General features: G+C 50.0%; 1 protein-coding gene and 1 long non-coding RNA gene across 3 annotated transcripts in view; one reads left to right on the plus strand and one right to left on the minus strand.

The window, feature by feature from the left end:
• Positions 1–16,242, minus strand: part of LOC137480927 (uncharacterized) — a 448,694-nt gene that overhangs the window by 50,910 nt on the left and 381,542 nt on the right. The gene's annotated exons all lie outside the window — the stretch shown is intronic.
• On the plus strand, positions 12,449–15,099 carry LOC137480891 (histone-lysine N-methyltransferase SETMAR). The gene is made up of 2 exons (XM_068202350.1): positions 12,449–12,575; positions 13,858–15,099. Exons 1-2 carry the CDS (start codon positions 12,498–12,500, stop codon positions 14,668–14,670), a joined length of 891 nt encoding a protein of 296 aa, XP_068058451.1. The 5' UTR covers positions 12,449–12,497; the 3' UTR covers positions 14,671–15,099.

Consider the following 16,242-nt stretch of genomic DNA (forward strand, 5'->3'; position numbering starts at 1 on the left):
GTTCCAAGCCCCTCACCAGCCTCGTTGCCTCCTCTGGACATGCTCAAACATCTCAATGTCCTAACAATACAGGAAGAAATTAACAGGAGCAAAACTTAAGGAGCTATAAACAGAGACACCTTTCTCTTACAAGGCACACAAAAACAGATTGAAAGTCTAGGCGAGGAGTCTGTAGCCACTTGATTTCCTGACTCTCAGTACCTGTACTTAATGTTAGATACACTTTAAAAAGCAAACAGCTGAAAAATTAAATACAGTCTAGCCCAATCCTCCCCTTTTTAAAAAAAATTTGTACAAAAGATAGCAACTAATTTCTAGTTACTCTCTTTTTAGCCAGCTTACATAAGCAGCACATAACCACTACTCTGAATTCAAGATTTTACCCACTTGATTAAAAGAATATCAAATTACCCTCAAACTTTTATGGACAAAAACATGGCTCAAAGTTCCTGGTTCTTTCAAGTATATAAAGTGACAAATAACCTAAATAGCAGGGAGTTGGGTTTCTTTATTTTCTTAAAACCTTTGTCAAGCCTTTGGAAAAGCATTTCTCCATTCAGTGCAGAGCTGTAAAATCTAGTCCAAGAGCAAGCCCCTAAAACAATTTGGGGATTTAGTCCTACTGAAATCCCATGGCACTTGGGGGACTCCTATACATTTTATTTATCATTTCTATAACTATGTGCAAGTCAGCAACTAAAATACACAACAGAAAGTCTTGGCAGGCCCAACAGAGCTAACTCCCCTAAAGCAGAGGCTGCAAGCAGTGGTTTTTAGGGAGACAGCAGCCAGGAGCAGTTAAACAACAGCTCCCACAGAGCTCCAAGCCCAGCACCAGGGTCATTTACCATTATTCCATCTGAGTGAACAGAAACAATTTGCAGCAGCTCAACATCGAGCCCATCAAACGCGGCTCTGTGCAACGTTAGAAAAGAATGACAACAGCAAGGTCTGTAAAAAGCCACCCAGAATTATGAAGTTGCAAACACTGGAGATAAACAAGGTCACTTACTACCTCCTCAAGATGCAGCTATATGGATTTGACCTTTTTGTAAAAAGTGGTAATTTCAGTGAAAATAACCTTTCACTTCCAAGGGAAAGGGGAGTAAGTCATGTTTCCTGCCCTGGCAGTTCATGATGAGTCTCCCAGCCCTAATTTAAAGGTCACCAACAATCCTTTGAAAGCAAGATTGCTTTTCACTGTGTCCACATTTCATGTAATGTGGTCAGAGCTGGCTAGCCCACAGCAGCAGAAGCACAGCTGCCTGGCCAAGCAGGCAGCTCAGCCCTCCCTCCAGGGTTCATCACCTCCCTGGACACACCTAAATCACATCAGAATAATCAGCAAGACAGACTGCTGGCACAAAGGATTATTTTGCTGGTCTGTATTACAGGAGTTTATCACTATTTTCACTCTGGTAACAGGGAGAGGAACTGAAGACCTTGCTATGCACCATTCTTTAAACCCAGCTAATGCTGCACTAAAATCAGAGCTCCAGATGTTTTCCAAACAGGAACAGCATTCCCTCCATCTCTGCCTGCGCAGCACTTGGTGATGGGGGCTGGATGAAAAGGACAGGCTGGTGGAAGTCAGAGCCAGAGCAGGACTAATCATCTCAGGGATTTATTCCTAAAGGTACCTTGCGACCTGGAGAATGCCCAGAAACATCCCTGGGACCCTCCCACTGGTGGTTTTAGGTTGGATTTGGACGTTCAGGAGCAGCTGCTGTGAGTGCTGGCACTGCCTGAGCCCTGCACGTGCCGGGAGGCACAGAGAGCCCATTCCCTGCTCCCAATTATGGGCACTCTCAGGCTTTGGGTGTTGGCATGACCCCAAGAATGTAAAAGTCATCATTTCCCAGCCCGTGCAGCCAAAGAAGGAAAAATAAACCACCTTGAGAAGCCAATACTAGGCATTCAGACTCCTTATCTAGAACATTCTTTCTCTGCCCTGCTGAGCTCTGTCCAGCAGGTCGGCCATGACATTCTGCCTGTTTTCTCAGGCAGCATTTACATTTCATATCAAAAACTACATGTATTATATTTACAATAACGTGCCAATATCTGTCATTTATGTTGGACAGTGTGTCTGTACCTTAAACCAACAGAAAAGTGTCACCATCACATCAAGACATGGAGGGCAAGGAGAAGGAGGAGAAGGCCAGGACACGCCCAAATTCCTCCATCTTGTCCCCCTGAACCCCATTCTAAAAGCCCCAAAATTCCACTTTTCCACCCTGTGTTAATTCAACTACCACACTACTCAGACCCTTGTGGCTTGTAATTCCTCACACAGAGTTGGCAGCTTTTTCCACGGGCTAAAATGGAAGCCACAGGTGTTTTTGACTTGGTGCCGAGGTCTCCAAGCCCCCTGCCAGGGTCTGGAGCCAGCCAGGGCAGCCAGAGGGATGTGCTGGACTCCGACAGGCACTGGGTGTCTCCCAGCACTGAGAGGTTCCACAGAACTCCAGAATGGTTCCACCCATCCCCCCCTGCCATGGCAGGGACACCTCCCACTGTCCCAGGTGCTCCCTGCCCCAGTGCCCAGCCTGGCCCTGGGCACTGCCAGGGATCCAGGGGCAGCCCCAGCTGCTCTGGGCACCTGTGCCAGGGCTGCCCCGCACCAATTCCTACCCAATATCTAACCTAAACCTACTCTCTGTCAGTTTGAAGCCACACAACACCACTGTTGCATAGAATACTGAGATAAAAATTGAGGGATTACATTAAAATTAATAGCTCTGAAGGGTAATTAATGTGAAGAAACTGAAATCCTACATAAGCTGACTTTTTTTTTTCTTTTCCTTCCTAAGTTTTCTTTGAAAAGGAACATTTAGCATTTAAGCATTATGCCTTTGAGATAAATTGTATTTAAAGGTTACAGCATAAAACTACATCTCTCAGTCCTATGCAAGATGGTTAATTAATTGCCCTGGATTCACACTCATAAATTTGTTTGGGTAATTTGATGAGGGGAATTGATTTACTATCACAGTGAAATACTACATTAAACACACATAATTCATTCTTTCTACAGCTCCTCCCCCCTTAAAAGCATCCTGTCTGACTGCAGACCACACTGAATTATTATTCTGTAATCATTAGGTTATTTATTTAACCACAGCACACAGAGTTAACATTAATCTGTATTCCTATTCTAATTCCACCTTTCTGTTTTCTGTTGTCCTACCGACAAGGAAAAATTATGGATTACATATATGCCAGAGTACAGTTATGGAGCAGAAGGACAAGATAAGCAACATTTTTCTTCTCAAAACATCTATTTTTGAACAAAGCAAATGGAAATAAAATGCAACATGAAATCTTTTTGAAAGCATAAACAACACAGAATCATCACAGTGAAAAATTTGTAATATACTAAGCAAATGTTGCTTGTGGGGGAAAAAAAACAAACCCTAACCCATTTTTATTACTGTTAAATCATTCAATAAAGGAGAGGCTCAGACCAAGATGCTGCCTGTGATCAGAAGTAGAAGGACTTTTTCCAGCCTGACCCAGCATTCACTCAAGATAAATGTGATTGTTCCTCACTCAACCTTCTATTTACCCACAAAGCATTAAAATTTTCTATCAGCCTTTGCCCCTGTGCATTTGCAGATGACTTGCATTCCAGTAGTTCTTGAGAGGCATTAACCTGCAAGATGAAGCACTCGCAACTGACAGCAAACCATCAAAAAGAACCACTCCAACCAGAGTATTTCCAGGCACCAGGCTGCACTAGTGATGAGAAATCAAGAGCAGGAAACTAAACTATTTATTTTTAAAAAGCTAAAAAAAATATTAAGAAATTTTCATTACACATTGTTTTCAGAGGCATAGGGATGAGAGCTGGGGAAAAAAAGGAAACGCCTAGATTCTCTGAGAAGAGAACTTGAATCAGTACAGTCCTTTAGGGCCAGCTGAGATGAAGACACCGTGTGAAATGCGTACATCCACACCCCAGGGATAAACAGAGGTACCCCCCAGGTGCCCACCTGGCCTTTTCTGTGACCCAGTTATCTTCAGCGGGGATGGCAAAGTCGTGTCTCAAAGGAAAACAAGGTGGGCTCCAGGGAATACCCTGAATAATGGAGAATACACCTTCCCAAAAGACAACAGAACCGCAGACCCTGACGCTGCCAACGCCTCCTGCCAGCGTGCAGCACAATACGCGGGGAACGCGCAGTGTAAAGGCTGAGGAAGCCCCTGGAATAAACGTTAACACCCCCAAACCAACTCTGAGAGCTGGCAGCGAGGCAGCAGCACTGCCACCCTGGGCACCTCACACTGCCACCCTGGGGGCTGCTGCCAGGGTGCCACTGCAAACAGCTCCAGCAGGGGACTGAAGAGCCACCTCCCTCAGGTGAGCATCCCACAGCACGCAGGGGTCACAGGCACACCTGTGTGCCCAGGACAGCCCTCGCTGGCACAAGAGAGCTCCAGCTGCTGCACTGCCACCCGCGGGGCTGAGCACTCTGCAAGCACAGCCTTGTGGAAAGGCAAAAGCCACCACGCCACCCTGGCCACCAGGCAGAGCCCTGCACAGGCACAGCACAACACATTCAGGGGGCAGGCAGGACAGCAAAGCCACGGGGATCCTCTCCCAGCCCCATTTACTCCGGCAGAACGCGCAGCTCTGCCTCCGGCAAGCAGCAGCGCATCAAGAGAAAGCACCACCCACGGCTGGCAGCAGAGGCTTGCTGAGCCTGTTATCACCCAGACATGCACTCCAACACTGCCTGCAGTCCCCTGGAACTGCCCGCTACATATGTAGTCCATAAAGGACTTGAACGGTGTGCAAATACCTCTCCCCCAGGCAGAGGGAAATGCCAGAGGTCACTGGTGTCAGATGAAGTTTGTTCATGCAAGGCAGATGGGGAGCACAGAAGGAATTTGATGTGCACTTCAAAGGGAAGAAATTTGTCCAGTCTGGGAGGCAGTTCTGCCTCCGACTTGGTAATGAGTTTCTTTTGAAGAAATACTGTTACACAGAGGTCTGGCTCACCAAAAGGCTGTTCTGTGGCTTTCTCTACTAATAAAAACATCAGGAAAGATTCCCTGCAAAACATCAGCACAGTTTTAGCCAGGAGATGGGTGGTCCATCTAGTCTTTGTTAGTGGCTCACCTGCTGCTGCCAGGCCAAAATAGGGGTGAAATTAATCATCCAAAATAAATCAGGACTAACTTTCACCAAAATACATTACTATCAATGAGCAATCCATTCGCACGGTGAGAGCTGAATTGTTCTCATTGCTCTAACTCGTTCTGCTTACATCCAAGGATGCGACAAAATGTTGAGTTAGAAAACTTTGTTACTCACCTCAAAGTCAAGACTTTGAGTGCCCGTGTACAGGCAAAGAGATTTATGGTTCCTATTACCCAATCGATGCTGTAAGAGCACACGGGAAGGAACGAAGTGCAGAGCCCTGTGATAACCAAGAGCTCAGCCACTGCTTAACTTCTTTCATGTGTCCCTGCGTCAGTTTTCTTATCTGTACAAGAGAGGAAACAAAGTTCATCTCTCCCTGCAAAAGCGCTTGGAGATATTTTGATAAACTGCGTTTATTCAAACCCAGCATTTTCCAAGGTCAGCCCTCTTTGCGCAGCTAAGGCATGCTTAAATAAACTGATCTTCAGCTCCTCCTCGGGATTTACAGACCCCATCACCAGAGCTCTGGCTGCAGCGTGCATTTCCTTGGGAGGCTTTCGGCAGCTCATTAGCACGCAGCAGGAGCCGGGGCTGAGGAACGAGCCCCCCTCCATTCCCGGGGCTGAGGAACGAGCCCCCCGGCGCTCCCCGGGGGCTCGGGAGCCAGCCCCCCAGCGCTCCCCGGGGGCTCGGGAGCCAGCCCCCCCAGCGCTCCCCGGGGCTGCTCCCAGCCTGGCAGCGAGCGGGCAGCGCTGGCCAAGCAGTCACGCACCCCAAACCCAGTGTCCTGCTTTAGGACAAATTAGGGGAAAGATCTCCAAAGGAGCCCCTTAAAGGAAACAAACCTCCACAACTCCTCCCCCCTCCCCACTACCGGGTTCGGGAGGAATTTCCTAGGAGGATAAGTGGAAAAAACTTGTTTATTAAGCAAGAACAAAAAACACTCCCCAACACAAGAAAAAAACAGCCCGAGATGACAACAAACGTTTTCACCAGTCCAAGAGAGGCAGAACGGCTTGGGCAGTCTGCTGAGGAGGGTGCTGAGCATCTCTGTAATGCAGACTCCGGAGGAGTTCCTTGACGTTCCCGAATCAAGGGCCGAAGCAGGTCCGATGTCTTCAGGGAAAGGGAGGAAGGAAGGGAAAAACAAAAAATAGAAAAATGGCAAAATAAGGCAAGCAAAGAAAAAAAAAAAAAAAAAAAAAAAAAAAAAAACAACCCACAAAAAAAGCAAGCGAGCAGAGCAAGCGAAGCAGGCCTAAAGCTAGCAGCAGCAAGCCAGAGCAAGCAGCCGGGGGAGGGACACGGCTATAGACAAAACAAACTGAGAGCACGGGAACAGGAATACACGATTGGGATACAAAGCATGAAAATGTCCTGGCACCCCAGGACACCCAGCCAGAGGGCACCGCCAGGGACTGCACAGCCTGGAAAGCACAAATAAATTGAGCTGTAAGCGGCCAAACCTCGGTTTCCCAGACAAGCAATTAGCAGCACGTGTTCACTTATTACACTTTAACCGGAGAGGAATTGCACCTGTGGTCGGTCAGGTGTTTGTGGCTGGCTCCGATGCACAAGGAGCACACGATAAAATAGCTGCAGACTGCTCTGAGAATGGTTCAAAAGTGAGAAACAACAACACGTGTTTGAGCTCCCCATTTTGAGTGGCAGACTGCTGAGGCAGGTGGGTGAGCTGCAGTCATCACCTCTATGTGGCAGGCTCCTCATACTGAAAAAACCAAAGTCTTCATAGCTGGTGTCTCCACAATTCCCTGAGCACTTCAGGGCAGGCACTGCTATGCCACATCTGATTGCTCCTGTCCATACGTCTGGTCTAAATGCTCTGCAGAACACTTATATCCTGCTGCTTCACTAGTAAAATATAAACTGCAGGTGTTCTAATAAATCCAAGCACCTTCCTGCATGATAAGCACTTTTTAAGTGTGGCTGTTTGCCATGAACACACCTGAACAAAACCCTGCCAGGACATGGTTTTATCTCACCTGCCCAGCCACCCCCACCTCAGTGTGCAAGCACCAATCCAGACTTACCCAGCCTCAGAACATTGTCACTTTACTCCGTTTAGTGGGATATTGACTTTTTATACTTCACTCTCTGCAAATCAATATTCTAATAGACACCAAAGAGACTGGCAGAAGGATTCAGAGTACCTGCCCACCAACCAGATGGAGATGATGATCCATAAATGAAGGTCAAACCAAAGGAAAAGTTCATCCTGATGTGATAAGAAGAGCAGCACGGAGAAAAGAGTCCTTAAATCAGGGATTATTTTAAAAGTATCCAAGATTAACTACAGGAGGAAGGAGACATAGCCTAAAGCAGACACAGATAAGGTAGTTAAAACTCACAGCCAGGGAATGACAGACTAAGGTCCCTTTGGAATGTCTGTGCTCAATGCCACGATTTCAGAAACACCTCAGGAGGCATCTCCAGTATATCACACAGGAAATGTGCTGCCTTTTAATGTAAAATAGCGACTTTCAATATCTGAATAGGCTATTCAGAACAAAGTCAGCGAGAAACCATGTACAATTCAAAATAAAACACTTTAAAGGGATTACCTTATTCTTTCAGAGATTGGTTCCACAGGAAACTAGGAAGCCAAAGGGAGCCTCCAAACAGGCTCCTCTAGCAAAAGGCTCCTGATCACTCTCCCCAGAAAGCCCTGAAACCGGGACCCCTTGGGGCCAAAATCAGCACAAGGAAAACACAGCTGAGCTGATGGAGAGCTGGCAACACTCCCAGCTGGAGAAAGAACTGCACCAGACCCCCAGGGGCACTGATGGTGACACCAGAAACACATGGAATTCCGTGTTTATCACTCGGGATGGTTTAGCTTCCACCACATCAATTTGGAATCTTTGATTCCTGGGCCTTTTGCCTACCAGAAAGACAGGAAAGTTTTGCAGGAAAGTTTCCCCTAGGCTGGGATTGTACGGAGGTTTCTGAGCACACCTCCCTGAAGTGCAGTTGATAAGCCACAGGTTCACACCCACCGAGCTCCACCACCTCGGTACAGCACACAGCCTCAGCCACCAAAACCCTGTGGAGTGAGGTGGAGACACAAACTGACAGCTCAAGCAGAGCTAACCTTCCAAACTCCAGTTTTTCCAGTTTTCAGAAGAATATTAAGAAATCCAAAGAGGTGAATTATTTATATGGGGGAAAGCTCAACAGCTTAATACATATAATGTAACAAATGGGATTTGCAGTCTCATCATAGAAATGGCAAAAGAAATTCTCAGGTGCCTCAGATCAGCATCACAAAGTTCACCTCCAAGTCACTCTTCCAGCTCCATTTTAAGCTGTCCTTCCACAACAACTTCACATAACAAATTAAAAGGGGCTTCCATCCATTTTTCACCCACCCTGAACCTCTCAACACTTTAACCCATCCATAGTTCAACACAACAGAGCTGTGGGTAAGATAAGGAGGAGGAAAACACTGGATTTTCCATGACCTTTTGCAGATTCCCAAACCCCTCTCCTGTACATACAAGCAACCTGTTTCTTCTACAGCAGAGTAATGACTTGTTACTTCAATCATCTCTAAATGGTAGGGAATTCCATCTGGCACTATGGATCAGCAGCCAAATTAGTGTCTTGAGCTAAAGGTCAGCTCGGTAATAACAGAAAGCCCTAAGCTGAAGCACATTTTAACATCCCCAATCACTCAGCATTTCAGCATCTCTCCCACAGCTGATCTGCCTTCCCCACGCTGTGAAGGGCTCCCGGGGTGAGAGCAGCCACTCCAAGGAGGCAGGGCTTGGAGGCACCATGAGCAGCTGTGGGTGGACAAACCCAGAACCACAGGCTGTGTTCGGACCCTTCCACCACGTACATTCTGATCAACAATAAAGCACAAATAGCACAACTTTAAACTGATGAAAGTCTTCCCCACAATTAGATAGGCCAGACCTCCAGAAGTGCCTCTTCCATACCTGCCCTTCTCTTAGAGCCCCAGTGCAAAAACAATCTTTTCAATTATCCAACAAACAACACTCTCATTACCTTCACATCAACTCTCTATCCCCATTGTCCCCCATAAACAGAGATTTCATTGTCCAAACTCACCAGCAACTCTCCTGCTGCTGCTCAGCTCCTTTTTCCCTGACAAGAGGAAGGAAACAGAAGAGGCAACAACTTTCCACTTCTTGAACAGCGCAGAAAGAGGGATCAGAAAAGCCAGGTAAGTCACCACCTTAGGGAAAAGCAGCCACAAGTAACATCTTCCTGGAAGAGCACAGAACACACTCCAAAAACTTGTAACCCCCAGCAATTTGGGGGGGCTTATTTATAGGTGTGCTAATTGAGTTCCAAATGGAAACACATGGCTCATGCAAAGGAAAGAAGCAGGTGAAATGATGTAACAGCTTCATCAACCTCCAACCCAAAACACCTGAGCTGGGGTAAATACAAAAGCTAATGGAAGCCCCAGCATGGCAGCACAAGCTGGGCAGTTTCCAGCTCAGAAACAGATCGTGTGAGGTGCTTTAGAAGAATGCCACACATTGCACAGCAGGACTTCCCTGAGCCAGGTTTAGATGAGAGACTGGGAATAAATCATTCCTTGTGAGGAGAGGAGGTGCTGGCCCCAGCAGCTGGGGCTGCCCCATCCCTGGCAGTGCCCAAGGCCAGGTTGGACATGACTTGGAGCAGCCTGGGGCAGTGGAAGGTGTCCCTGCCATGGCAGGGGTGGCACTGGATGAACTTTAAGGTCCCTTCCAACACAAAGCGGTGTGTGATCCCAAGCCACAACTTGTTTCCATGGATTCGTGTCTCCCATCACGCAGAACACGGATTTGGCTGGATTATGTCCTGCCAAAAGCCGTAGCCCCCAGCTGTTGGAAACGGAAACACACTCTGGGCACTAAAGTGCTTTCAGCATTTATTATAATAAGGCCTAAAGCAAGGTGGAGCAGGAGTGTTCCCATCGAGGATGCTGCAGTGCCAGCACTGGATCTTCTTCCTTTCTTGAGCAGCAATGTCCCTGACGTTCCAGGTGGAGCGGCACGGATTCACTGGCTCGGATGTGTTGCCCTGACTTTTAAAAGTGTTAAGTTTTCTTTTATAGTTCTATTGAAAGTTTTGAAGTTCTTTTAAACATTTTCCATGCCTCCTGATGTTTACATATTTCTTGTGCAGTTCTCACACCACTGTTCATGTAAACAATGATTGTTTTGCATTCTTCTTTGTGGGAGGAGAGAATTGATGGACTGTTGGCTTGACCAGTGTGGTTGGAGAGGTGGCAATTCCATCCTCACGGTCACTTTTGGAATTCTATATATTGCAAAGTCAGAAATAAAATTGGGTCTTTTTCCCTCTTGAACTTACCAAGCTTCTGTGTGCTCATTCCGTGTCCAGTAGCGACACGGATGCCCCCTTTTTATCCTGTTCTTTGTTCCTTTGCACTGGTTTCTGTTGGAATCCTTCATTTGCACGAAGGTTTAAGGTGCTTGATTGACCCGTCACAGCTCTGTGGAGGCTGGCTCGGTTCGCCTGGGGAGTGGTGCGCTTCAGGTGTAACACGTTTAGGCTGAGTGCCGTATTTCTTGTAACTACCCTTTTATCCCCTTTACAATATAAGAAACAATTTTTAGCAGCACACGCTCAACAATTATTAACTATTTTACAACAGCTTCCAACCTATTTTTGGCCATGGCCGTGGCTGTTCCCATCCGCAGGACAGGAGCCTGTGGCACTGCCTCCCCTGCAGGAGGGCTCGGGATCCCGTTCACTCATCAGACACATTAACGTGTTTTAAAATAAAGAAAGCAAACCCGAACACCTCGGAAAGCAGCAACAATCGAGAGCCGCGTGAGGAATGAGCCCAGCTCCGTGGTTTGCGGCCAGCGCTGGCCACGGCTGCGAGCCCTCCGCACGCAGCGCTCCAAGCGCAGCGCGGTTCGGAGGCGCGGCCTCGGTGCGGAGGGAGGCAGCGGAGCCCGAGCCACGGCATTTCCCCGTGCCCGGCCGAGGGCTTGCGTCCCTGGGCCGGTGAGGGACCGGGACAGGACCGGGCCGGTGTGGAATGGGAGCGGGGCCGGGACAGCCTGGAACGGGAGCGGGCCGGGATCGGTGTGGAACGGGGCCGGGATCGGTGTGGAACGGGACCGGGCCGGTGTGGAACGGGAGCGGGCCGGTGTGGAACGGGAGCGGGCCGGGATCGGTGTGGAACGGGAGCGGGGCCGGTGTGGAACGGGGCCGGGATCCGTGTGGAACGGGAGCGGGGACGGGAACGGTGTGGAACGGGGGCGGGGCCGGTGTCGGTGTGGAACGGGAACGGGGCGGGGCCGGTGTGGAACGGGGCCGGGATCGGTGTGGAACGGGAGCGGGCCGGGCCGGTGTGGAACGGGGCCGGGATCGGTGTGGAACGGGAGCGGGGACGGGAACGGTGTGGAACGGGGGCGGGGCCGGTGTCGGTGTGGAACGGGAACGGGGCCGGGATCGGTGTGGAACGGGGGCGGGGCCGGTGTGGAATGGGAATGGGGCCGGTGTCGGTGTGGAACGGGAACGGGGCCGGTGTGGAATGGGAATGGGGCCGGTGTCGGTGTGGAACGGGAACGGGGCCGGGCCGGTGTGGAACCGGAACGGGATCGGTGTGGAACGGGAACGGGGCCGGGATCGGTGTGGAACGGGAACGGGGCGGGGCCGGTGTGGAACGGGGCCGGGATCGGTGTGGAACGGGAGCGGGCCGGGCCGGTGTGGAACGGGGCCGGGATCGGTGTGGAACGGGAGCGGGCCGGGCCGGTGTGGAACCGGAACGGGATCGGTGTGGAACGGGAACGGGATCGGTGTGGAACGGGAACGGGGCCGGGATCATTGTGGAACGGGAACGGGATCGGTGTGGAACGGGAACAGTGTGGAACGGGAACGGGATCGGTGTGGAAGGGGAACGGGGCCGGGATCGGTGTGGAACGGGAACGGGAACGGTGTGGAACGGGAACGGGATCGGTGTGGAACGGGAACGGGGCGGGGCCGGTGTGGAACGGGAACGGGGCCGGGAACGGTGTGGAACGGGGGCGGGACCGGTGTGGAACGGGGCCGGGATCGGTGTGGAACGGGAACGGGAACGGTGTGGAACGGGAACGGGATCGGTGTGGAACGGGAACGGGGCGGGGCCGGTGTGGAACGGGGGCGGGGCCGGTGTGGGGCGGGGCCGGGGGCGGGGCTCCCTCACAACGCCCGCCCCGCTGAGGGTGGGACCGTGCAGCACGGCACCGCCCCGTCGCGGAGCTGTCAGTCACTGCCCCGCCCAATCAGCGAGCGGCGCCGGCCCCGCGCAGCCAATGGGTGCGGGCTGTGGCGGCGGGGGCGGGGCGCGGGCATGGCGGAGCTGAGCGGCGGCAGCGAGGCCGTGGCCGTGGCGCTGTGGCCGCCCGGGGAGGCCCCGCCGGCCTTCCAGGTACCGGGGCGGGGACACCGGGGAGGAGAGCGGGGCAGGGACACTTCCCTCTGCACGGACACCTCCCTCTGCACGGACACCTCCCTCTGCAGGCCCCCCCGGCCGGGCCTTGACACCGCCGGCGATGCGGCAGCCGCTGCTTCTCCGTGCAACCTGTGCCGGGGCCTCCCCATCCTCACAGGGAAGGGTTTGCCACGAATATCTAATGTAAATCTGCGGTCTTTTAGTTTGTATCTGTTCCTGCTTGTCCTGGAACGCCCGGGAATTTGCTTCAGTGGTACTGGAGAGTCTGTACAAACCAGACTGGAGAAGTTTGTGATAAGCCTTGAGGAGAAATCGAGCTGTGATGCGTGTAGACCCAGATCTCCCTGAACTGCGTGCTGTGCTCGTGTATTACTGAAAGGGTGGTTGAGGAACACTTCACTTGGTTTTGCGTAAAGCCGAGTGACTGAGAAGCTGATGCTCATTAAAAAAAGAAACTTGCAGATTTACTGTCATGTTGCACAGCACCCCCAAGTGCCGGGTACAAGCTGCTGTGAAGTGTAATATTTAGTGATAGCACATCCTCCAGGCTTCTAAATAAAGCTGCATGCTGAGAAGGGAGTGGAAGTACACCCCTGGCTGTCCTTGTGTCTTGGTTTCCAGATGCAGCAGTTTCTGTCAGGTTTTGTTTTGCAACACTCCGTGGTTCTATAACCATTCACCTGCTGGGGGCATCAGTGTAATTTTGAGGATATGATTTTCTACCAGAATTAGGAGGAAGTGTGAATACAAGTTGGAGAGATACATTGAAGGTATCTTCATTTCTACCACAAATCCTGTATTTGAAATTCTGTGGCTTGAAGAGCTAGAGATTAACCTTAGAAGGAACTTATTGAGCATTTAGAAGTGTGGAGAGAATTACTTTAACAATACCTTGGTAATTCTGCAAATAAATACATCCATAAATAAATATCTTTAGTATTGCTATAAATGAAAATGGTACCTAGTAGAGTCTAATGAGCTGATTTTTTTTCCTGCTAAGCATTTTTTTTTGTGGCCAGAGGGCTATTTTGAGAAATTCAGGCACTAATGAGACGGTCAGTTGGGTTTTGGTCTATATGGCATATCTGATTTGTATTCTTTTAAACATTTCAGACAAGTTTGAGTTGGAAGTTTACAGAAAAGCAAAGCGTTCACGGTTTGCATTCTGGGATCAGCCATTTACAGACACAAGCTTTTTTAAGATTCTGGTTTCGAGCGCTGCTTGCTGCCAAGGCTTTGACTGCTGTTCTCTTTGCAGTACAGCCCCGACAGCGTGGCCGGAGCGGACGGAGAGCTCGACCCCACTGAAGTCACCTTCCCGGGCTGCTCCTGCCGCAGCAGCTCCTGCGTGGCTCCCGAGTGCCCCTGCCTGAGCCGCGGGCACAACTACAGCAGCCTGCGCCTCAGGCTGCCAGAGCAGCAGGAGCAGCCCTTCTCCAGGCCCGTGTTTGAGTGCAACAGCCTGTGCAGCTGTGGGGAGGGCTGCCAGAACAGGCTGGTGCAGCGGGGGCTGCAGCTGCGGCTGCAGGTGTTCCGCACGCAGAGGAAGGGCTGGGGGGTGCGCGCGCTGGAGCCCGTCCCCAGGGGCAGCTTCGTGTGTGAGTACGCTGGGGAGGTGCTGGGCTTGGCTGAGGCCCAGAGGAGAATCCAGGCCCAGAGCCCTCAGGAGCCAAACTACATCATAGCAGTGAGGGAGCACCTGCACGACGGGCGGGTCATGGAGACCTTCGTGGATCCCACCCGCATCGGGAACGTGGGCAGGTTCCTGAACCACTCCTGTGAGCCCAATCTCTTCATGGTGCCAGTGAGAGTTGACTCCATGGTGCCCAGACTGGCACTTTTTGCAGCCGCTGATATTTCAGCTGGAGAGGAACTTTCATATGATTACTCTGGAAGATTCCTTAATTCACCAGGAGCCAGCAGAGAACACAAATCTCTGGAGGAAGAGAACGGCCTGAGAAAACCTTGCTACTGTGGTTCCCGCACATGTGCTTCCTTCTTACCTTGGGACAGCTCCCTCTTTTCCACACCAGCCAGTTCTCCACAGCCTTTCAGCCTTAAACACACCTAAAAATACTGATTTCTCTAGCAGTTAAATCAAACTCATTCTGTTCCAACAAGGAAGCACATGTGGCTTTGAGGAGCACCAAAGAGAAGAGACATGGTTTCGAGAACTAATTTCATGGAAAAACCTTTTCAAGGTGGATAGTGCAAGGGATTATTGGAGCTTCAAGATGTCCCAATCTTGAAAATCAGTGACTAAGCCAGGCCTGGTGTTTTTGTCTGGTTTTCCTCTGACAGCTTGCTGTATGTTAAAGCAGCTCTCTCAGTTTGTACCCTTCGGAAAGAATTTGTACCTTTGGCACTTGTACATGGACAGGACATGATAACAGCAAGGAAAGTCACTGACAGTGGCACAAGAAAATAACACCATGAACCATGAATCTTGCAAGAAAGGCATTAGGTTCTTAAAATCCATTAAATTATTGCTTTGAAATTACTTGCTGTATTTTTTTTTGGTTCCACAAAGCATAGTAACTACTAATTATTGATGTAAAAGGAAAGAGTAGCTTTAATACTTGGTGTGTCCCATGTAGCTGCATGCCCAAAGCAGCTGTGACTGACTGGCTGTTTCACTGCCATTTAGCTTTGCTGAAGTGGTGCAGGACAGCAGTCTCTGAGGAGCACAACATCCCATCCTTTTTAATCACCTCAGCCTCGAGGCTGCTCCCATCAGACCTCTGCAATCACAACAAGCAGCACATCTGTTACTGCCCAGCACGCAGTACATGCTCAGGAAGCAAATGCAGCCCCTGCAGCATGAAGCAGGATGATGCTGACAGCCTGCTGAAAGTAGAAATACCGAAGTGCATCTGAACAACAACAGATTTGTGTTCTGTGCTGAACAGCTGACAGCTGCACGAGGGTCCTTTCAGCTGCTAACTGATCCACGTTTTCACTACTCCAGGGCCAGGCAGCATTAAGCAAGGCTTGGCCTTCCCCAGCACAGGGAAAATGTCGTTCCATTTTCTTTGCATCATCCCTGTCCGGCTCTAACAGCTGGGCAGGGCTTTTCTGAGCATCTCCTTCCCCCCAGGGATGCACTGCCACATGGGCACATTCTGTAACTGCATGCTCCTTCACTTCCTTTCTGCAAAGATCAAGTTAAGGCAGCTTCACATAGGCTGGTTTTGATATTTAAGATGGATAAACTGCAATTCAGTTTTTTATTCATGTCACACTGTGCCATCAGCAGCACAAACCCTCAATTATTTGCTCTGGACAGTTGTATCTTTACCTGTTTCCATACCCTTTGACGTAACACACACAAGGGAGTACATCTCATGGGGATCAGCTGTTCTGCAGGTGATCAGTAACTTCATTTTTAAATTACAGACAACTTTGATTTGGACCTGAAAGACTGGTGCCACTGAAGGACTGAGCTGTCACTCCCAACTCAGTGTGCTCTTTCACAAGGAATCCAGGCAAACAGCTAAAAACTGGGAGCTCTCTGTAATCCTGTCCACTCTCAAAGAGCAGTAATGATTACCAGTATTTCAATATTCATTGGGAGATTTACTTTCCTATTGAAATATGATCAGAATAATTCAAGGATGCAGCTCTGAATGAATTGAAGGTCCCC

Source organism: Anomalospiza imberbis, chromosome 11 (assembly GCF_031753505.1).
Source record: "Anomalospiza imberbis isolate Cuckoo-Finch-1a 21T00152 chromosome 11, ASM3175350v1, whole genome shotgun sequence".
NCBI lineage: Eukaryota > Metazoa > Chordata > Aves > Passeriformes > Viduidae > Anomalospiza > Anomalospiza imberbis.

Bases quoted from the DNA above. Each gene is read 5' to 3' on its own strand.
- LOC137480891 (XM_068202350.1), top strand. From the start codon at position 12,498: ATGGCGGAGCTGAGCGGCGGCAGCGAGGCCGTGGCCGTGGCGCTGTGG. The intron at 12,576-13,857 runs GTACCGGGGCGG...TTCTCTTTGCAG, and splicing joins AGGCCCCGCCGGCCTTCCAG to TACAGCCCCGACAGCGTGGC.